Below are 23,766 nucleotides of genomic sequence, written 5' to 3'. Positions count from 1 at the left end.
GCCTCAGGAAAAAAATGGGACCTGGTTTAAACACACGGAGAACTTACATGTCCAAATAAAGTTCTGCATTTTATAATTATTATTTTTTATCAAGAGAAATTTGACTGCAATTAAACGAAAAGCCTGTGTGTGCTCGAGTTCCAGTGTTGGAACGTGCAAAATGCTTTGTGTGTGTTGTGTGTTGTTGCGTCTGGAGATTTAGGCTGTGAGTAAACGAAGAAGACGCTAAATGCTCCGTGCGCATTCAGAGCTCCCGTCCCCCGCTGCTAGGAACATTCAGCAAGCTCTCGGATAAACACACAATTACGGCAGGTGAATAAACTTGTTTGGGGAGTGTTAATTACGTGCTTGACGTAAACAAAAGCCATGTAAAAGAATGTGAATTAGCTGTGGCTTTCCTGCCTCAATCCCCATTCAAGTTTTACATTTCACCTCCAGTCAAGTGATTTCCGAATCGCCTGCAAGGACAGTCCTCCAAACAAGGCTCCTCCAAAGCGTAATGCTGGATAATACATGCAGCCTTGGCTTGAATTGTGATCACATAAATTGGTGCACCCAGTCAGGTAGGAGGCTTTGCATATTCGGAGTAGTCCTGCTAAGCCTCCACTCTCAACTTTGGGGTCGGGGCTTGGGTTTACGTGTGTGTGAGAGAGAGGTTGTAGGCTGGGAGGTTAGTTTTAACACCAGCATGAAAATACCAGCCTTTACTTCCAGTCCAATGAGCTTTCCAATGGGACCAAATCAAGTGCCACTTAGAATTAGTCCTCCTGAATTTTGTGCGGCAGCACAGTGGACAGGTTTGATCCCCTACGCTGCCCCACCCCCCACATAAGCACGCGCCACCAGCCTTAAAGGTAAGGCGCAAACCATACTCCTGACCTTGCTAATATTATCACGCACACCACCAGATATGGACACTTTCACAAAACACGTGCGCGCACTTAGAAGCTGGAGTACTCCCGTGCGTAAAAATGCGTAAAAGTGCTCAAACATCCCACTGGGGACAAATGATAAACAGGTATTTTGCCATGCATGCGCGTAAAGCTGGTCTACTCACTCACTGTCTGTCCAAAGTGAGGGGCTGAGGTCAACATTTCCAGAGAATGTCCAAATCGGAGAAAGTTTTGAATTCCTGAATGAATTTGTAGAAAGGCGCTTAGGATCATTATGTCAGCTTTATGGAGGACGGATTAAGCGGAGTCTAGATGCTACGCCTTGTACACGGTTCTCTCACAATGTGATCACTGTTCGTTTTATAGTGAACCCACACTATTTTAACACCTTGCAAACCCTGTCTAAACATGAAACAGTTTCAGCCATAAACATGAAAATCACACCGCTTTGGCTGCCGCTCTATAAGCCAAATCCTGTGACTGGATGCATGGGGACATTGATGTTGTCCTTATAGCCTCAGATCAAATGCAAGAAACTGCTTTTATGTGCCTAGTATCTTTTATGTTGCCATTCGATTGTAATACTAATACCAGGCTAATTGTTTAAATTGGGAGCCGGGACTGTTTAAAAAGGCTTGAGACATTGCTTTGTATTCTTTCATAACATTACCTTTCTTATTCTTTTTAGTTTTTATTTAAAAAAATTTTTTTGAGAAAAAGCAGCGAGCAGAGGATGCACCCAAAGACCCAAAAGCAGGGCCGCTAACAACAGGAGGGGGAGCGGCGTCACCCAGCAAACACCCGAACCAGCACCCACCCAAAAGCCCACTCATTCCAGCTGAGAGTATAGAGAAAAACGCATACAAATTTTCTCCCTTCAAGTTAATCTAGATATTTTTTTAAAGGAAAAAAAACTATGCAATAGTTCAATATCTTAAAGACATAAATTGGAAGTTGGCTAAACCCCTTTCGTTTTGCTCAAAAATGAATTATCTGATAAAATAAATTTTTTTAAAAGTCTTCGCTATAGGGAAATCTGCATGGAAATAATGTGCAGATTGACTTGCTTCCATTCAAAATTCCCGAGTTGTAGTCATTGGTTGTCCATTTGTCCCCCATTTAAAGCTCCCTCTCCCTCACTCCCTCCCCGTCTCTACTAAGCATCTCCAGTCTACATATCTTCTTTAGCTTTAACGAGCCTCGTTAAGATCGCAATAATATTCCACCCTCTAATTGCTCATTCCATTCAGCAGATAGGCGAGCATTGGCTTGTGCCTGATGCGCGCGGTGCGGTGGGAGGGTTGCTGTGGAGATCCTAGACTCTGATAACCCCCCGTGCGTGCTGCACAAGTGGTGAAAGCCTCGCGCTACGTACTGGCTAATGATTGGCACGCTTGACAGTGATTGGCAGGGCTGCCATGACAACGCTACAACGACACCAAGAAGACCAATAGAAAAGGGAAACAAAATGTTTCAATGCTACACTCAACGGCGGATTTAGGGGGGAGATATTATGAGGCTGGTGTCATTAGGCGATAGCCATTGAATCATTGAATCTTTTTTACTTACCGTATTTTTCGGTTTTTCTTTTTCTCGATAATTTTCTTTCTCTCTCAGGTCATTTCCATGGTTTTCAGATCGCCTTTAGAGCTTTATCCCTCCCATTTCTTCCTGCCTAACTTCGCTGATCGCCCTCTGCTCCTGGCGAACAGCGCTCCCACCACCAGGTCTCCAGAAGACTTGTCCATGTTTCAGCTACCGACCCTCAACTTCTCCCCGGAGCAGGTGGCAAGCGTCTGCGAGACGCTGGAGGAGACCGGGGACATCGAACGACTGGGCCGTTTCCTCTGGTCCCTGCCTGTGGCTCCGGGAGCATGCGAGGCGATCAACAAACACGAGTCCATCCTGCGCGCCCGCGCCGTGGTAGCTTTCCACACGGGGAATTTCAGAGACCTCTATCACATCCTGGAAAACCACAAGTTCACCAAGGACTCGCACGGCAAACTGCAGGCCATGTGGCTGGAAGCTCACTATCAGGAGGCCGAGAAACTTCGCGGTCGTCCGCTCGGACCGGTCGATAAGTACCGGGTGCGGAAGAAGTTTCCGCTGCCTCGGACCATCTGGGACGGGGAGCAGAAGACGCACTGTTTTAAGGAGCGGACACGGAGTCTGCTGAGGGAGTGGTACCTTCAGGACCCGTATCCAAACCCCAGCAAGAAAAGGGAACTGGCTCAAGCCACAGGACTCACTCCCACACAAGTCGGGAACTGGTTTAAAAACCGGAGGCAACGAGACAGAGCGGCAGCAGCCAAAAACAGGTCGGTGTTTTTACGCGCGGGAAGTAAAACACAAGAGCTCACTTTTCTGGGGGACAACCAGAAAAATATATATTTCAATATGCTGCAAGGTTTTCAAAAGCTTATCCTAGAAAATACTGACTGTCAGTCAGGCGGAAGCAGCAGCTGCGCCGACATTGTTGACATGAAGCCAAATCCGGATAAAAGCTGCACTTTTACGGCGGTTTTAAATTCACACTTTTTCCTAAATTTTAATGTACGTTTTGGCTTTTTTTTCTAATGTAAAAATTAAATGAATAGTCTTTAAAACTCCTTTATTTTAGGAGCCTAAAATATAAAGTCAAAATAACTTATGCCTATTAGATCATGTTGAAAAACATGAATGAAAACACAAACTAGAAAAAACAAACTTTTAAAAACTAAAAATTAAATTTTATTGTGTTTTTTTTTCAACCAGAAAAGTCCTTAATCAAAACAGGTAAAATTATTCAAAGTTATGAGAAAAGAGAAATCTTAACTTTAATTAATTTATCATGAATAATGTCATTAAAATATCAATATAATAAGCTAAAAATATCCTTTGGATTATTTTTAAAAATTGCAGTTGATTAAGAGAAGTAAATAAAAGGTGAAAATATTTTTGCAAAAATATTTGAATTTTTTACAGTCTCTAAAACAAAATCTGTTGCTTGGTTTTTCCACCTAAAACTATTTTGTTTGTTTTTTTAAGTATAAAATACAATTATTTTTTATGAACTATGGTGCCTTTGTTATATTCATGTAAAACATAGAGTGACTGAGCAGCCAAACGCACAATACTAATAAAAAGAATATTGATTTTATACTTTTCTAAAGAGAACAGGCGTCTAAGTCGGGCTGCGTTGTTGATATTGTAGTTGTATCATTCCGCTGAAATGCTGTAACTGATTGGAAAATACCCCAGAGAGCACTAAGCCATATGAACACTATTCTAATCTTTTTGATAAATGAATAGATCTATTTCGGCACTGACATTATCCCGTCGTGATGGAGTTATTATCGTGAGTGGACAAGAGATAAACATTCAGGATGATTGGAGTAACCACTCCAGTCATGCACTTCCATCTGAATCAGCTGCCAAAGCTTCTAGGCGGTTGCGTAATTTTGCAAAAAAATAAATAAAATAATAATAATTTTGATTTTAAAGTTTTTAGGTGTCAACTGAAAACAACTGAAGGGTTAGAAAATAGATCCAAGGACAAGGACAGAAAGTGTGGACAAAACTAAGTTGGGTTTTCTATTTTCCTCTGACACCAAACATCTCATTTATCCCGAAGTGTTGTGCGATCACAAGACGTGCTTTAACAACAACAACAACAGCAGAACTCCATTACATTTGCTCCAACATTTGCTGGTCTAAACAGCGCGGCGTTGTGTCCCCTGAAAGCTGGCTGCTTGATAAATAAAAGCATGCATGCATGGCTGGGGCCGGCAGGGGAAAAGAAAGGCGAGTTTGAACCCCTATTTTGCACTATGAGGAGGAGGAGGAGGAAGGGAGCGGGGGTGCACATTCTCAGGTCTAATTGCTATTTCTCTCGCCTTTTTCTCCTCCTTTTCTCCCCCTCCACCTCGCTTCTTTTCCTTAGGCTTCAGCACCAAGCAATAGGACCGAGCGGTATGAGGTCCCTCTCAGAGGCCGGGCTCACCCCTCACAGCTCGGCGGAGTCGCCTTCCACCGCGGCCAGTCCCACCACCAGCGTTTCCAGTATGACAGAGAGAGTTGATACTGGGACGTCCATCCTGTCCGTCACATCCAGCGATTCAGAGTGCGATGTATGATACGCAAGGGGGAAAAACACACACACACAAGAACAAACAAAAAGAGAATTATTTACAGGAAAAATGGACCTGAGAGGAAGAAAAAAAGACTTATGAAATATGGTGGATGAAAAAAGGACCGATTGATATAAATATTAAAATAAAAGAGATAAAAGCACGTCGGTTTTTTAAAGCGCTTCAAAGGACCCCTCCTCTTCATACCCCAACACTAATAGACTACTTGCATGATGTTTTTTTCTCTTTTTCATTTTGTAATCAGGGAAAATGCAAGATTTTCCATCAAGAACCAGAGGAAATAAAAACAGATCGTCTTGACGTCTTCTTCACATTTTTAACCCCCCCCCCTTCCAAACCCATCCTTGGATTTCAGTCCCATTGGTGATGATGAAGGTTAGGAAGCCGCCGTGCAGACAAGATGCAATCCTGTTTTAAACTTTGTGTTCATCAGACAATCATTTTATGTCCTAAGCACCTTTTTTCAAACACACCTCTGTCACTGCCTGTGTGGGGAAAACATGGTTTTAGAAATGTGTCAAAAACGGAACCGTTTCTGACTGTATCAGATTTTTATTTTTATTTTCAAAATTTTATATTGAATTATGTATATCTCAAATAATGCGATCATTCTCCCGCTCTGTAATATACGTGTAGAAATATGCTTGTACATAATTATTGCTCCTCACTCCTGACCTATCCAGCCCTTCCTCCGTGTCACCCTCTTTTCTATCCCTTCCTCACTTTTCTTGACTTGGTGTTCCTACATAAAATATTTGTCAAAACTTACAACTGAAGTGCTAAAGGCGTTTTTGTTATTTTTTGAAGGAGCTAAATCACACACACATACAAATATATTTATTAGCTTTTGCAAATTGTTTGTTGTTTTTTTTTTTCTTTCTTTGTGGTTTTTCTGTGCGTAAATTTACAAATCCACATTTCCGTTTGCTACTCGTCTTTGTCTGTCATTCCATCCGATTACAGATAAGAACGGTGTAAGTGGCTAAACACATGTTCATATTGGTGCATTATTGGATTGTGGAAGCATTAATGCTGAGCATAGCTTATGTGCTCCCGGCGCAGGTTACGCATGAAGTCAAAGCGTCAGCTGGTATAACTTTCCTCAAAGTTGTAGATTTGGTTTCTTCCGTGTCTGATGTGATTTTCTTTTTTAAATATGTCTGCTGATGTCATGCAGCACATAAATATCTGAGTGGTATTTCCCCCTTTGTTTACCGTTGCTGGTGAATACAGAAATTAAGTAAACGCACCATTAAATGGGCTAATCACGATGGGACTCCTCCCTTGTCTCAATCTCCCATTGTAGCTCCTGAAAAGAGCTTTTCTTCGTTCGGACAAGAACCATTTCCCCCTCTAAAAAAAGAAGAGAGGAAAAAAAAGTGGGGGGCTGTCTCTCCTGCAGTCTCTTCACATCCAAATCCCCAAGCAATTATGCTGCTGCCTCGGTATGATTTGCTTGAGGACACTGTTGCGCGAACAGCCACGGCTTTGGTGGAAACACTTTCCGCAAAGATTTGTTTCGGGTCTCCCTCTTGTAAACATGCGCGTCGACTGCTGCAGTCGTGCGTTTGCAGCAGAAAGTGGGACGGGGCTTACTCGCTAAGGCGCACTACTCCAAGGTAGAAGAACTGCTTAAACCTCCAATCTGGATAAGTTTACTCGCTGAAACTTTCTTCGAGTGAGAAAAAAACAGGCTCCAGACCTACTGATGTTTCAAAGAAGAACAAAAGCATTACATGATTTTCCAGAATGTTTCCTTTTTGTGCACAAGAGTGAAAGCTCAAACATAAATTATCCAGAGCGCCGTGTGCACATAAATGCGCACGCATTACAGGCTGAAAGAAGGTATTTAACATTTGGAATTAAGATTGGAAACCAATTTTCCTTCAACAAACCGTGTAATTGGTTTTATCTGTTATAAAGGCTTTAAGTTAAAGAGGCCATGAGAAAAATCCGAGGCGAAGGGAAACGCAGAAATAGATGATAAACTTTGTTGTAGCCTCTGATGTGACCCCATTTTTTCTGCATGTTTCCTCTTCAATGGATGAAATATGCCTTCAAAGCATCTCCTCGCGCGTAATTTTCTCACAAACCGGTATGAATCAGAGATCACAAAGCAGGTGCAGCGCTATTCCCTTTTTTGTAGATGAAGCAAACCAGAATCCTGTTTCAGACCCATTTTAAATATTAAACTGGCCTGTGAGAGATAGATAGGCCCCTAAATGAGCTCTGAGGGTCAGTGGCACAAGCAGACCCTTGTCATCCAACCCTCGCCTCTCCATTGACGCACCAGTTTATTGGCCACGACACATTACGGTCGTGATTTAGATTCAATTAATCGTAAACCGGACAGCATATTTTATCAGGAATGGAGGACGCGCGCCATGTCCAAGAGACATCGGGCTCAAGACGTAACTTTGAAATACGTTCACGTCACGTCCCTAAATTAATGCGCGTACGGATATGCAAATAAACTCCAAATTTTAACACAAGCAATAAGACGTCTGATGCAAAACTGATGTCAACTGAAGGTCAAACCAGACACACACCATAAGTCAACAATGTTGTCTTTCTGCTCAGACGCGTGTAACATTGTCAGGGAGTTGCATGGAAACTGGTTCTCAGTTGTTCAAACTTACGGAGGCCAGAGCGGCAGCAGCGAAAAGGGCTGGAAGTGTGAGACTGTGTTGCTGGCTGGGGTCATTAACAGTGGGGGAGCTCTTGTTCGTGATCTGTCAGCTCAAATATGGATCACAGGACAAAGGAACTTAGCGAAGAGTAATCTCTGTGTCTGATACTTACATGAGAGCAAACAGGAGTGTGAGACAAGTGCAGCAAAGATGAAGACCCGCACCCACTAGTCTTTTTTCCCTTCTTTCTAAAGTTGCTTTCTTCATTGGCACATTAACCTGGTGCAGAACAAACACAAACGCATCTGATTGGGTACAAGATGGCTTCTAGTTTAAGACTTTTGTGTCTTTAAGTCCTGAAAATGAAGAGAAAAAAAACAAATCTGTGTAACAGCCATAGGCTTATCTATCATAGATTCACAATAAAGTCTCTAAAACTGTGAAAATGACTGCAGTTTTTGGACTCCAAGGACGTGTCTGCATTCTTTGAGAGCAGTCAGACAGACAGGCAAATAAATAAACAAACAAATAAATAAATAACATTTTATTTACAAGTTGTGATCTTTATGCCCTGCTGTCCTTCACCTTTGATTGTCAAAGTTGCCTAAATGCGCTCGTAAATGCATTAAATTCGCGTGAGAAACCAAGTTTTATGACATAAAAATAACAACTTTAGGATTTTCCACTTCAGTGTCAACTCCTTATTGGGGAATAACAGCATATTTGATAAATAACCATTTGCATGGGAAAGGAAAACACGTTTCACACATTCTGCTCATTTGGTTGGGTTGGTGGTTGCATTTGGATGATCCAGTCAAAACTAAAATCTGTCTGTTTTTCGTATTCTCAACTACAATATATTACTTTAATCTATCAATTCAAACTGGGTTGGGGGGCAAATATTACCCTGACCTGTTCTTGCTTACCTCTTGATTTCTACGATTTCAACACCCGAGCGCGACTTTTTATCCAAGTATGTTTATTTATCAGCAGTTGTCAGAGGCGGAATGAGGGGGGGGCTAAAAGAATAAACTCTGCACCTCAGCAGTTATGATGGGGCCACATCTCCATTTTTGGAACTAAAGACAAAACGCACATCTTCTAGTCTTTTCTGTACAACACATATTCACAGTAATTAATAGAGTGACGATCTCATGAACTATTTTGTAATTTCATCAAACATCACTTTTATTCCATTTACAATGGAATAAATAGAATACTTAAACTCCTTTTTATTTTATTTTTTACAATTCAATAAACATTTAAAGAGATGGAGAAGGTGAGATGGAGAAGTTGAACGATATAAGACTACAAAATGTGTTTTGCATGTAGAGGCGTATTTTTTTAATGTGGTGGCTGAATTGTGCGCAATTTTCCTAATGCGCGCCGTTGTGCACCTGCTGCTTGATGACAGCTGATCGACCTCCCTCAGCGCCTTCTCACACGCACACCATTCATCACACGCGCACGTCCTCTCTGCAAGACGACGTCAGCATTCAGGGCAAAGTTAGAACAACAAAGAGCAATTTAGAGGTCACTCCCGCTGTATAATGTGTGCGCGCGTGTGCGCATGTGTGGCCAAGACGCGGTCCAGTCTGATGCTTCTTAGTGTGCAGTGCCAACGCGCAAGCCTCATCTATTTAAAACAAGTACGACATGAAAGCAACCCAAATCTAGCTTACTCGAGCGAATGTGATTATCACGCACCCCCATAACACACTCAAGTGCGCGCACAAGCGCAGCCCTGCACGCACGGCGCGAAGGTAGCTTGTGTGTGTTGTGTGGGGGGTGCTGCGTAGCAGTGCTGTGATCTTTCGCCTTGTGCACACCGAGTGGACAGAGGGCTGAGCAGCTTAAACAGAGCCCGGCACCTGTGATTTCTGCAGCCGTTCTCAGGCTTCCTGCGCACGGCACGGATGCGCGCAAAGAAAGGCGCCTCGACCAAACAGATTTTACGCACACATGGAGCAAAATAAATAAGGGGGGAAGCATGAAGAAAGCAATATTTAAACCTCTAAAAATTAGAGAAATATTGGCTTTAGCTTGAACTCAGTCCAAAACAGTAAAACTACATATTAAAATAAACTTTGTTGGTTATTTTGCTGAGCTTTTTCTGTCCTCTGCAGCTCCTGCTGCCAGAAAATACTAAATAACTAAGACATCCACAGACATCCACACTTTGCTTTTTTTGGCTCCACAACACTTGAATATTTCAGAGAACTAAACGATTTAGTAAATAAACTGGCCCAACACTAAACATTCCATCCAGATGCTAAATTTATTGGAAATTAGTTATTCAACTTCGCAGAAACTGCAATCGAATATTCTGGAGGGGAAAAAAACATTTTAGAATGGGCCCAAGGGTTCAACAATGAATGACACACACTGACTGGTCTGTGTGGCACACCCTGCTCCTCCAAAGCCTGCGATGCCACGCCTCCTTTTTGAGGCCAATGCACTGAACAAAAGGTCGGGAATTGACAGAGGCCCCGGTGTCCTTATCAATTTAACCTCCATTTATAAACCGATGGGATGGTTTACCCTGGATGCCTCCCTTCCCCCATTCACAACCAGCTCCGAGGGAAGGAAAGCCCCTCTGAGAGAAGACAGCGGCGGGACGGGGAGCAGCTGAGGCTCTAACGTGTTCCTTGACCGCCACCTAGAGGACACAAGTGGAATAAAAGAGAAAAGTCTTTCCAATCAGCTTTTTTCAAGTTAGTGCCGGGAAGCCCATTGTATTTTTTCATAATATTACTACTACTACTACTACTACTACTACTACTACTACTACTACTACTGCTACTACTACTACTACTAATAATAATAAAATGTGTTTGTACATTTAACACAACGGAAATACATTTGCGCATAAACTACCATAACTATTCACTTGTATTTGAAATGACTGTTTGTTTTATTAACTATTCACAATTTTTACTGTATACAGACAATAACAGAAAAAGCCAAATGCTCCAGTCTGCTTACATGCACATGCAGTCAATACATTTTCATGAAAATTTTGATTCCATGAAAGTCAAATGCTGTTATGACAGTAAACCAACTTCCCCATGTAGTGGGAGATCGGGGATCCAGATGCCAGAAGACTGAAATGGAAACCTCTGATCCCTGGTTACATTTTTAAATCCAATACCCAGAATTTTCCAGAGTGAGCGATGACTGTGAGAAATATAGGACTGGTAGCAGATAGAACTGTTGGCAGATGGATTCTGCTAAAGCACAGCCTTTTAGAGTTGAACTCCCCTGTTGTGGACAGCCGGAGGAAAAGAGTAGAGAGCATGCAACGGCAATGATTTTTACTGTAAATGCAAAGCGAAACGCTTACAGGAATTTGCCATGTATCCACCATTAAATGATTGCAGTAGTGAAAAGGGATACTTCATATTTTAAATGCAAAACATTAATTTCCCTATTTTAAAGTCCCTTAAATGTCTCAAAGTGGTTTATTTCTGATGCCAGCTTCAAAAGAATGTATAGCCAAAGCTTTTTTGTAAGGCCGGAAGAGCTGAGTTATAAAGTTTGAAGAATATAGATGAAAATAAATCCAACATGTTGGTATTCTACACAAATGAAAGTATTGTGAAATAAAGTGCACTTTAAAAATACTTTATTGCACAAGGATCAGGCATGTGTTGATGACATCGCCTGTATGCACAATACACATTCAGATGTGTGAAAAAAGTGGTTATTAATAAATACTGACAACAAAAACTTTTTTGGAATTCTTTGGGGCGTTTTTCTTTTACTCAGCCTTTCTGTATTCTGCTGAAAGGTTTTACTTGTCTTGGAAAACAGAAAGTTGTAGGAAAAATGTTGTTTAAATTCACTCTTCACAATTCCTCCTCTATCAAACATCTGCATGGTACATGGACCTTCCCTGTTAATAACTGGCTCAGGGCTCAGGAGGCCCTCAGCTGAAGAAGGATGTTTTGTTCGACCACTTATTCTATATTTAATAGGTTCTTGTACATGAGTCGGTTGTGGAGCATCGCTAAAGCGGCCTATTTAAAAACGGCCTCTGTCCCGAGGTGGCCCCCCTAAACACATGCATTATTAAAGCATACACTGGCCTTGTCCTCCACACTCGCTTCACTCTGTCCAGTTCAGCAGGCAGCAGCAGCAGCTGCATAACTCCCACAAGGAGAATGAAAACACAGTTGAGTGTTCAGAGCTCAGAGGTCGAGTGAATGTCTCATGGATGGATGAGAGGGGAGCGGTCACAGGCCAAAACAGCAAATATTCTTTCCTATTCTTTCAAAACTGACTTAATCTCAGCAGTGATTCGTTCTGGTGGGGAGGGGACCCTCAAACACCATCTGAAAGGGGAAAAAAATCCCACAAATGCTCTCAGGAGTTCCTCACATGTTTCAACACTCAGAAATGTCAAAATGACATTTTATATAATTCTGAACAAACTAAATAAACTGAGCTGAGAAGAGAATTTCTTCCAACAGTTTAATTCTTTCTACCAGCATCCCCTCCTTGGCCGCTCTACAAACACATGCATGCACACAGATACACACAGCATAAAAATTGAATGTGAGCAGTAGGAGAGGACTAAGAGAGGGCAAGGACAGAGGTTGAGAGCAGGAGAAACGGTCAATTGGCTTAACTCAGTGGTGTCTGTTCTTGGTGCGATGGTGTCAGTGGGCAATGTGCAAATGTGCACTCTTTTGATTTCCCTGATGTAATCCTCTGCAGCATACTGGTAGCCTGTAAAGCCCCAAGGAGCAGAGATGAATGAGATGCTGCACAGCGTTTGTTCTGGGATTAAGACAGAGCCTCCTCACATTCACTCTTCAAATGTGGGACGCACACAAGACAAAAAGCTGTATGTACAAATGTGCTGCAGAATACACTTACTCCTGCAGACAGATGTCATTTAACTGTAATGCATTTTGTACAATCCACGTTTGCACAGTAATTATGCTACAGTGCCCTCTAGTGATGCATCCAAAATGCAAATTTACAGTGTGTCTGGTTTAGAAGGAAAAGATGAGTGCTTTATTTGAGTTAAAATTTATCTTCAAAACAATATTACATGTGTTTGATGAAAACTTTTTTCCCCCCGATGAATCAGTGTATTAGATTTATACACAAAATGCATTAATTCACCAAGTTTTTAAACAGAAATGGACATTTTGGGTTTCCAAAAGTCAGAACAGTAATTATTTACGTGCATGTTTCAGATTAACTAGTGTTTTCAAATGGAACAAACTATTATCATGGGTTTTGTTAGTTCATTTATTGTGTGATGATGTCTGCTGCATGTAATGCCACTATTTTCTAATCCTGTTAGAGTCTAAATACACAGGATTCATGTAACACCAGTGTCACCGTGGCAACGTGGTGGGTCTGTGCATCATTGCTTCTTCACCTTTTTCTGACTCACCATCAAAAATACAATTTAGATATTAATTATTCCTTTTAAAGCAAATAATTTCCCAATTTATTTTATTTTAATTTGATGGAAAAATGGAAAAAGAGATGCTCAGTTACAACCACAAGGAACTATAAAATTATCATTTGTTAATGCACAAACCTAAACCATACAAGTGAGATATAACTTTAAAATAAAGAAGATTGGCAGCATGAGGAATGCATTAGCAAATACAGTCTTTTTTGCTCAACTCTGCAGCATTTCCTGCTGCTTCTTCAGGCTCTCATGCCTTCCGGATCTATTCCAAAGTTGTGTCTGGATCAAGTCAAGTGTACAACAAATTATAAATGGAGTGTGCTAAAATTTTAAGGTTACTGCCAGCCTTCTTTATGTTGACCTATGTGCGACGAGGATATACTCGTGTTGTGATTTCTGCACTTCGTCAGACAAAATTCTGAAACCTGGAGCGTTTGATGTGCAGTGGATGAATTAATCAAGCAGTAAGTTAACAGCAACAGGGAAAGATGGAGACTTGAAGCAGCTGCCATTGCTCCAGGTAAGAGAACAACAAAAAGGTGAATCAGAAGCCTGAAAACCAGTCTAGTGTAAGTTATCAAGATGAATAAGACATATGGGGTTAATAATGGATGGGAACAGTGGAAAAAATAAGTATTCAATTTTGTTTAGAATGAAATAACATGTGTATGCCTGTAAACATTATATATGTAAACCATGTCATTGACTTTGGGAGAAAAATTAATTTTCCAAATGCAATTTGCTGTTATCGAAACATAATGGGACATCAACACTTTAGCTTACAAATGGAACTACAAATTCCTGATTATCAGAGAAAATAGCTTAAATTATTTTTTGGACTGGTTTTGTTTCTTTTTTGTCAGATAAGGTAAAATCTCATATCTTATATTTCTGTAAAGTAACTATACAAGAAAAGTCTTGCAGTAACCCTTAATGAACACTGGGAGGCAGCAGTGAACAATCTTTTGACTGATTTTCTTTTAAGGCCAATGGCCAAAAACAAATAGTTTCATCTCATTAACCCTTGTGCTATCCTAGGCACTTACACATTGGGAGTTGGGTCATCTGGACCCCACTAGACAGTGCGCTGAACCTTTTTTCTTCAATGATTTTTGATCTTCACTGGTGTCCATGGATTACATGAAATCTTTCCACCTTTATCCACATTTGTCACGGTAGGGAGAACACGTCAGTGTAAGGGTGGGGTCATAGGATAGCACAAGAGTTAATAGTATACTTAAAATTCTGGTTATTTATCATGACTATTATTTTAATGTTTGTAAACATAAAACGATAAAGTGTTTTGGCAGTTACCCAGACTGATTATTAAAGCTGCCATTTGTAAACAGAAGTTTACTAGCACATTTGTCTAATTTATCCTCTATGTGAGCTATTTTAACATCAGAATGTGTAAACACACAGCAAGCTGATTCAATCGTCTGGCAGGTTGAACTTGTTAGTGTATTTAGGAGGAAACAGACAAACAGAACTGTACACGTTATCATGTCTGCTATGCCAACATTAACACTGATTGATCAGTTTCATGTCATGAACTGTCTAATGAAGTTAGATGGAATTTGAGTTGTTTACCAGGAACAACAAAGCCAAAGCAAGATATGGATGAGTTTCATAACATTTTGTCTTTGCACCAGGCAAACATTTTTTCTAAAAGTCCAGTCATCTATTCTTGTTTATCCCTTGTGCTATCTTAGATGACCCCACCCTTACATTGACGTGTTCTCCCTACCATGACAAAGGTGGATAAAGGTGGAAAGATTTCATGTAATCCATGGACACCAGTGAAGATCACAAATCATTGAAGAAAAAAGGTTCAGCGCACTGTCTAGTGGGGTCTAGATGACCCAACTCCCAATGTTAAAGTGCCTAGGATAGCACAAGGGTTACAGAAGAGAAACATCTGATGAAATAAAGCAAAGAAACTATGAAAATGCGTTTTTATACTTGTGAAAAAGTTTGTAAATTCAAAAGCTTTGACAAAACATGAAACACAACGTTGCTGGAATTTATGAATTTCTTTTTAAATTTCATCAATGGTTATTTTCTTTAGTTTGGCCTCACAGCTGAAAAACCCTCAACAACCTACTGCCCCTAAAAGCTTCAGATCCAGAAGTTCCTGAACAGGCAAAGAGTCATTTTTGAAATCTCCAGATGCTCCAACACAAAACAGAGATAAAAAAAGAATAAATAATTTTTTCATTTTGGTATTTGCTTGCTTTGAATAAAACCATGGGACAAAAAGATGTGAAGATTGATTCAAATGGTTGAAAATGACAAGACACATTCCAAAATAATAGTCAAGCCTAAAGAAAAATGGTAACAAATGATTTGTGCATAACAAATGATTCGATAAAATAGAGAGAATGGTGTGGTGAAAATAATAATGGTTCCTGTTTGCAGTATATGTTCCTGTAAGATTACTCTTAGGCATACATTTTATTCAAAGAGTAACTTAATAAGATGAACCTGAGAAAACACACGTAGCTGATAGGAAAAGCCTCTCCCCTCTTCTGAGAAGTCATTGCTTCCTTTAAACTGAAGATGTTAAATTACAGAACAAACAACAGCTTCACTGTGTAACTTAACTAACAACATCTTAAAAACAGTTTAACTATATCAGCTTTACTATTTCATCAACCGTTTTTTGTCCACTACGCTCTTTTCAATTTCAATTTTGAAACCATGTTTGATTGTGTGCTTGCAGCTAATTGTGAAACAAGTAAAACATCATTTGATCAGTAAAATCGAGCACTATGGTTAGTAAGGAAATTATAGATTTTTATATTTCTATTGTAATATGAAAATGATAAACAGTGTATACTTATATAGTGCTTTCTACCCTCTTTTGAAGGCCCAAAGTGCTTTACAGTCACATTCACCCATGCACACACACATTTACACGCTGATGGCAGCTCTGCTGACAAACACTGGCGCCAACCTCTCACCAGAGGCAAGGTGGGGTTCAGTGTCTTGCCCAAGGACACTTTGACACATGGGCATGCAAGGCAGGAATTAAACCTGCAATCTAATGATCATGGGTTGACCGCCCTACCGCTGCACCACGGCCGCCCACTGTTATTAGATGCCCCGTTACCAGTAAAGCAAGTATTCTTGTAGAGCTTTATTAGCTTTGCACTAATAATGAAGTCTGAGTTTCCTACTGTCCAAGGTGGGAGAAGAAAAGCTCAGGTGAGCTTTTTTTTCATAACCTCCCCTCTCTGCACTCATGCAAATAAAAGTTGAATTAATCTGCAGCTGTTTGCGAAGAGCTCTTTGACAACAGCCTTGTGGAAACACTTTATGTTCCTTTTCACTCTGTAAATATTACAAAGTAAATAGTCAGACATTACAAGACACTGTTTGTACAGTTTAGTCCACGGCACAAAACAAACTTTTATGAAACATTGAATTATCTTACACTCTGCAAATAGAATTTACTACTTCTGTTGGCAGCTCGTCTTTGAGAGTCTCAGAGGTTTGATAATGATAATGACAGTTAACTGCTCCAAACTTTTGTGACGATGTTCAATTTTTTGGTGAACTTCCTTTCGGATCTCTGCATGGAAGATGGGAAGGGTTTTGCAGGGTGATCCCGATCTCCATCAAAGGGCGCCCACAGCGCGCTCATGAGTGCGCAAAAGGAGTGCATGTTTTGTAACCCTATGCGTTAAGCACACAGCATTGATACTTGTACTCCTCTGGCCAGCTCACTCCCTCTCATTTTTGACTGTAACCCTACACTATGTACCCCCACTCACCTCCTCCTCATTTTCCTCAATCCCCAGACCCCCAACAGCTCCACGCGGGTTTATGGAACACACCTGAGCCAGCAAAAACGCACAAAGGCTGAGAAGACGCTGAGAGGAAGAATTGTTTTTGATCTAAACACAGTAGTGCCAGTCATGTGAGTTTTTCCGTTAGTGACAAACTTGGAATGGATTAGTTGGCAAGAGACAATATATCAAATTAAAAATATGACATTAAAAAAACCTCATGATTCTTCTAAGACCGTTTTTTTCTAGGACGATTAACTTGGCACTGTGTCGACTTGAGGAAGGCCATTCTGCTGACAAAAAATAAATGAACACAGGTAATGTACTATTAATAAATGTCATGTTAACATAGATTTTTTATAATTCTATTACAATGTGTCGGCATGTGTGAGTACATGCTGCACCTTCAAAGGAAGTGCTATTTGAAATTTAATGGAATTTCACAATAAAATAATGTTGTTTTAGCAGTTTCATTCAAAAAACATACAGTTGAAATAAAGAGCCACACACCTTACAATGTTACAGAGTCTCCCTACAGCAACTAGTTCATATTCATTTCTGTCATCTGACTTGGGCTTTGCACTTGTTTCTGCAGCGTAAATCCCAGCTGTCCCACTCACTTATGAGCTCAGCAACTGACCGCTAAAGGCAACAAGTGAGGTGAATTGTTAAATCCTCAAACCTAAGAATTTTTTTTTAACCTCAGAAGTTAAGTGTTGCTTGACCTTACTCAGTTAACCAAATCCTTTTCAGTTGATCAGTAAAATCTCTGAGATATTTTATTTTGATTACTTGCCGTTCACTTACTCTGTAAAACTATTGGAGTTGTGCTTCGATCAGTGGGTCCTGCATCTTCAAATTACAGCAGCGGTTTGACAAAATGTCTATGAACCACAGAGTTGCTGATTAAGCCTACTTGTTCAGCTGAAGTGAATCCCTAGCTCTGAGGCTGCAGCTATAAACGTCTGACCTCTGACCCCCCCTGAAGGGGGTTTAAGTGAAAGGAGAATTTCCCCACTGGGGCCAATAATGTATCACGTTATAATCAGCATCACTGTACCTGACATTTCCAAACGTCCCTGATTAAATAAGGCTAGAAAGGTGAAAATGCAAAAACTGATTTTAAGTGTTTGTGAATAATTCAAGTTTTTAATATATTTAAAGTATTTTGAGAGCTTACATTAAAAGCGTTTTTTTTCTTATTTGATCATTAAATGCAACCATGAATTAATAGTTTAATTGTCCTAACTTAAAATTAAATAACTCAAATTCATAAAGTCATATATTTTTGTATTTCATAGAAGTTGAAATGCAAACAAAAGTAAATAATAAAAAAGAAATTAAAATGTTCTTACATGAAATCCAAGTATGATTAATCAATTAAATATTCAAAGTTAAATATCAGACATATAGTGACTTTGCATAAATGGATAAAAAGGAAAATATATGAGGACAAAATAATATAAAACCGCAGCATTAAAAGTGCAACACCTGATCTCAGTTCGGTCGTTTTTACTTTTGTTTCATTCGTGGGGGCTAAATGTCAGCTTTGTTTAAAACAAAGTTGCCTCTGAAATCTCTTGAAAAAGTTAAGTAATTTCCTTTCACTCTGCCACCACAAATTTAACGGCCCAGGTAAGGACATGAGCTAACACCTGTACAGCTGTGATCCTGCAGCTTCTGAAGGCCCATCAATCAAAAATGCCAACTTTATGAGATAAAATCAGCGCCAGGAACCCTTTTTTCTTTCCTCTTTTAGTTTTCTGGACAGTCTTACATTTTGTTTAGTAACCTCTCTTTTGGGCGCGCTCGGCGCACTCACCGTGCCAGTTCCTCTTTCAACATATTGGGAAAGAAATGGCAGAAAAATGCAAGGGAGCGAAAATGAAGGCGCACTGGGGTTGCCGGGTTGGTTTGGTTCAAGGCCAGATATTCGGTGTTATGTCGCTTCACAGGCCGCTGTTATGAGCTTGTTTTGCACACATCCACATGTTGAGAAAATCTTGTTAATTATACTGCTCTGCATTGCATTTTGTGCGCCGGATACTCCCGGGGAAGATATTTTTTTGCAGAACGACACCTGCATCCCCGCGGACAGAGCGATCCCTCTGTTGCGCACAAGAAAATAGTTTACGCGCAACAATTGCAAAGTGGATAAACAATTCTGAATGTACATATTAGTCATTAACCGATTGTCAGAAAAGACTACAACAATCATTGTAAATGTGAGAAGCAGAAAAGAAAAGCTGCTCTGTTCTCTGAGAGGGGCTGAAGGTGCCGGACCTGTTCAAACAAAGTGTCCTCTTTCAACGCCCGCTTCCAGTTCTGTTGTCCTCCCGACAAAACTAAGCAGCCAGTTTTGTTCTCCTCAGCGGAGCGCGGAAAGATAAGGTGTCATCACTCCAACATCAAGGCTCCCCCCCTGAAAAAGTGCGGCTGAAGCGCACCCCGCTCTAATGGCCACATGCCACAAGTTTCACTCAGCCTCTTGACATGTGTTGTTTTTCCAAAGTGCCGCACAAGTGAAGCGTTTCTTTTCTCTTCATTTAAACACGCACCATAATTACTGATAAGAACTTCAACCTAGGGCCATCATTTATTAAATTAGTAGGGTACAAATAAATCACGAATAGCGCAAAAACTGAACTATAATTTTTTTTAATTTGCCAATTTATCAAATAATCCATTTAGTCACTAGATTTAAAAAAACACATTTTTTTGGCGTTTGAAAACTCTTCAGATGTATTTTTTCCTTAAATATTTGTTTAGACAACCTCCAACAAAAATTTCACGAGAGGCTTGGATGTTGTCCACCTTGAAAGATGTCCTTGAAAAGTTGAAAGCTGTTGCAATCTGACAAACTTCCGGTATACACACAGAGAAAAAAACGCATCCCTTTGAAAGCTGGATAAATCCAAATTTATAAAGTGTTTGGTAAGATCGCCTTAAAAAAACCTGTAAAAAACACGCAATCATGGAGATTCCTTGGGTCCCCCATAAAAGCATTTTGGAACCGTCAAGTTCCGCAACAAAAATACACCCAAAGTGCAAAAAAGACTTTTGATAATTCACACTTTGATCCATCTCGTTGGATGCAAAGAGTTACCAACAAATGAATAAATAAATAAATAAATAAATAAATAAATAAATAAATAAATAAATAAATAAATTAGTCATTCAAATAAAACAGATTTTGGTTCTTTTATTGTAAAGTTATATCAAACTATATGAATCGCTTTATGGTTTTATGAGACTTACATGCCTTCTCTCTCCGAAGGAAAAAATGTACATAAGAATAATAAGAAGATAATTTTTTTCAGTTCTCCAAGGGTCTCACGAGACTCTTAAAAGTGTCAAAAAAAAACAAAAATAAACATGACAGCCCTGAAAGCCCAACATCCTCTGCAACAAGAACTTTAGAAAAATTATAAATGAAATGAATTAAACAAAAATGAATGCATATGTGTCTCTGCAAAAAGGAAAAAAAAATCATTGTGAACGTAAAGGCGGAGTTAAAAGTCACACGGCCTTTGTCCACACTCCTAGACTCACAACGGTAATAGATAACAAACTTTATTGTTTTCAACAATATATCATATTATTACATTCAGAACTCTCTATATTTCTTTGTGAAGAAATTACTTTTTTCCCCTTTTCTTCTTCAAATGTCCTGAATTGAAACAGCCAGGTTAAGGAGAGTATTTTTGTTCACAGAAGTGCTCCAGACTTTTTTGTGTTTGAAGAAAAACCCTCCGAGAAGTCTGTTTGGAGGATAAGACAATCACGTGGCTACTGGCAGGATTTTCTTCCCCTCGCTTGATGAAAAACAGTTTTTAAAGGTAGAATATGAGACTTAATGATTTGTTACGGTGGCTGTTCTCGCAGTGTTCCAGTCCTTGCAGATTGACGCATGAGCTTCACGCCACCTCGTAAATCACTCCCCTTAAAAAACTGCTTTTGTCCTAATTCTCTTCATTTATTTTATTTTTTAAGAGCCGAGGTCCACTAGATTTGAAGACATAGGGTTCAGTATGGTTTCGTGGTGTAATGAGTGGTGATGGTGCATCGAGTCTGCACCGCCGGGCACAGGGATTGCACTGGGTCCCGGCGGTGGAGCGAGGCCGTGTAGTGACTGTAAACCGGTGTTTGAGCCCAGGAGCAGAGCTGGGCTCTGAGATGTGTGATCCGGAGTTCCAGATGGAGTTTTTTCGTCATCCGAGCTCCCCAAAAGAGTTTTATTTCCATTCATAGAAGAAGTCAGTGGGTTGTGACTGTTGCTGTTGGAGTTTTCGTTGTTTTCTCTGTGAACACAAAAGCACGAAAACGCAGTGTGAGCGTTTTTACTAGTGTTTGAGCGTTCCAAATAAATCTACAGCTAAACAAGCTTTTGTTAAAATCTGGTTAAAATAATAATAAATCTCTTACATACAATTAATGTCTGTCACCTATAATTATGTTACAACAAGTTCATTAAAGCAACAATGCCTATTATTTATGAAGGCGTCCGCGTGCAGCTTTGGAGAGATGCGCAGAAGAAGCAAGTGGCAGAAATAATTAGAGGCTTCCCTTTTGTGCCACAGAGGAGCTGAACAATGACACGGGACAATAAATCCTGTCCGACGTGGCTGCATTTAGAAACAAATTATTTGAACCAGGCTGACAAATGTAATCGTTCCCCAAATGGGGCGTTTGGGGCTGCATGTGGCACGGATCACGCGTGCGCTTTTTCACTGCGGGATGACATGATTTAGGTGAAGCTTTCAGTCCAAATTAGTGGCCAGAGGGTGAAAGAAGACACCAGCTGAACGAGCACCTGACCGAGACACCCCAGAGTAACCTCTCTGTGAGCCTGAAACGAAAAGAAGCTTTTTTGAGGCCGCAAAGAGAAAGACGCACATCCAGACCTGCTGCACCACAAAACAACTTAGATGTGTTTCATGAGTATTATAAACTTTTTTTTTAAAGCTAGATCTTGAAAGTAAAACACTTTCAGTGGTTTATAAATCTAAAATAAAAAAAACCCGTTTGAGTTTCGTGAATTCGTCTGTCAACAACTTCAGTGATTTCCTGCTTTTTGTTTTTTCAAGGTTGTGCACTTTTTTAAACAGGAATTAAAGAGTTTCAGAGTGCAGTCATTTTGCGTAATTTGCTGCGCAAAATGCAGAAAATATTTGTGATTTGACGTAATGAGGTATAAAAAATATTTTAAAAGAAAGTTTGATGAAAAAGTTCCTACTTTTTTTGAAGCAGACATTAAAAGTTCCTACCTTTCCTTAGCCTCGGCGGCTCGATCCCGCTGCCGTCGGTTTTTGAACCAGTTGCTGACCTGCGTGGTCGTGAGTCCCGTGGCCTCGGCCAGCTCTCTTTTCTCCCGTGGGGATGGATAGGGGTTGTGGGTGTACCACTCGCGAAGGACGCTCCTGCTCTTTTCCTTGAAGCAGTAGCTGGTCTCCTCTCCGTCCCAGATGGAGCGGGGAAGAGGGAACTTTCTCCGGACGCGGTACTTCCCAACTGCGCCCAGCGGGCGGCCCCTTAGCTTTTCCGCCTCGATGTAGTGCGCTTTGAGCCACAGCTGCTGCAGCTTCGGGTGGTTGTGCGGGGAAAACTGGTGGCTCTCCAGGATCTTGTACAGCTCTCGGAAGTTGCCCCGGTGGAACGCGACAACGGCTTTTGCCTTGAGGACGCTCTCATTTTTGTGGAGGTGCTCGCACGCCGGGAGCGACCAGAGGAAGCGTCCCAGCCGCTCGATGTTGCCCCCTTGTTGGAGGACTTCGCAGACACACGCCACTTGTTCCTGCGTAAAACCAAAGGTCGGAAGCATTGACATGGCGACAACGTAAACCAAGACAGAGCGTGCCTTACTCCCGTCTGTCCTCTCAGTCTTTCGTTAAGTCAAGGCACATGAAGTCCATAACAGTGTAAAAGTCCCCAAAAGAGCAGGCTGACCCTTGGAGAACAATTTGGCAATATCCAACTGCGCGCAACTGAAGGCGTTCAAGCCCTTGCAGCCATGCAAAACAATTCCTCATAAAGTTACTGCGAAAGACTCAGAGTGAAAGTTGCCTCTCCTTCACCGTCCTCCTTCAGCTTTACTATAGCGTTTCAACATAAACTACTCCCGCAGACCAGGCTTGCTGGCTCGTTTTAATAATATTATTCTAAGCTGGCAAGACAAGTGATCATATGAACTCTGATTGGTCGGTTATCTGACCCGTGGATGGCGAGGATAAGACAATAGCCTTAGTCAAATTATTTGCCATGGTTACGCTGTCACTCAAGGCAACCCGATACGCATTGAGGTGGCTCCCTGGCAAAGTCGACCCGATTGTTCTCTTCACGCGCAGCCCGCCTTCCAATAGAACTCCTTCCCAGATTCCTCCCCTAAACAGTTTTGCCTCTCTCCTGTATTCTTGACTGACACCTCCAGCAGCCAAAGAGCGCAGACTTGCGCGCAGCGCAGAGTAGCTGATCCCGCAGCTGGAGGAAGGATGGCGCCAGAGCGCATCGAGCCCGCGGTGCGTCTTAAAGTTTTCTGGCAACTCTCACAAGTCAAACAAGATTTCTGCAGTGTCTGGGAATCTAAAGTTGAAAATAACACTTTCGCAGAAGTGAAGGAATTAAAAGACAAACAACCGTTGACGAAAAATAAAATTATAAATGAAATATATCTAAATTCATTTGTTTCACTTATCAATGAAAAAGGACGAAGTGGGGATACAGGTGCGGATGGAGTTTAACGCTATAAACCGCAAAAGCGCGCGCGCGTCAGATGCGCTCCATCTAAAAAAAAAGTCCACACTCTAAAAGACAAGATGTTTGAACATCTTTTGAAAAACTTGCATATGCAGGATGGGTAAATCAAAATCCAATCTAATTCTACCGAATAAT

General features: G+C 40.8%; 2 protein-coding genes across 2 annotated transcripts; one reads left to right on the top strand and one right to left on the bottom strand.

The window, feature by feature from the left end:
- Positions 1-2,396: 2,396 nt before the first annotated feature.
- Positions 2,397-5,791, top strand: six3 (SIX homeobox 3). The gene is made up of 2 exons (NM_001122928.1): positions 2,397-3,211; positions 4,816-5,791. Exons 1-2 carry the CDS (start codon positions 2,520-2,522, stop codon positions 5,006-5,008), a joined length of 885 nt encoding a protein of 294 aa, NP_001116400.1. The 5' UTR covers positions 2,397-2,519; the 3' UTR covers positions 5,009-5,791.
- Positions 5,792-20,060: 14,269 nt separating this feature from the next.
- Positions 20,061-23,248, bottom strand: six2 (SIX homeobox 2). Its single transcript, XM_004077050.4, has 2 exons — positions 22,146-23,248; positions 20,061-21,179 (listed from the first exon to the last, which is right to left on the bottom strand). Exons 1-2 carry the CDS (start codon positions 22,703-22,705, stop codon positions 20,867-20,869), a joined length of 873 nt encoding a protein of 290 aa, XP_004077098.1. The 5' UTR covers positions 22,706-23,248; the 3' UTR covers positions 20,061-20,866.
- Positions 23,249-23,766: the final 518 nt, after the last annotated feature.

This window comes from Oryzias latipes, chromosome 15, assembly GCF_002234675.1.
Source record: "Oryzias latipes chromosome 15, ASM223467v1".
Taxonomy (NCBI): Eukaryota; Metazoa; Chordata; class Actinopteri; order Beloniformes; family Adrianichthyidae; genus Oryzias; species Oryzias latipes.
Note: the sequence above shows the minus strand (reverse complement) of the source record. Positions and strands in the feature narration are given on the sequence as shown.

Excerpts from the sequence above, each read along its gene's own strand:
- six2 (XM_004077050.4), bottom strand. The coding sequence starts at position 22,705 with ATGTCAATGCTTCCGACCTTTGGTTTTACGCAGGAACAAGTGGCGTGT. Across the intron at positions 21,180-22,145 it reads GCCGCCGAGGCTAAGGAAAG|AGAAAACAACGAAAACTCCA; the intron begins GTAGGAACTTTT and ends TTGTGTTCACAG.
- six3 (NM_001122928.1), top strand. The coding sequence starts at position 2,520 with ATGGTTTTCAGATCGCCTTTAGAGCTTTATCCCTCCCATTTCTTCCTG. Across the intron at positions 3,212-4,815 it reads GCGGCAGCAGCCAAAAACAG|GCTTCAGCACCAAGCAATAG; the intron begins GTCGGTGTTTTT and ends TCTTTTCCTTAG.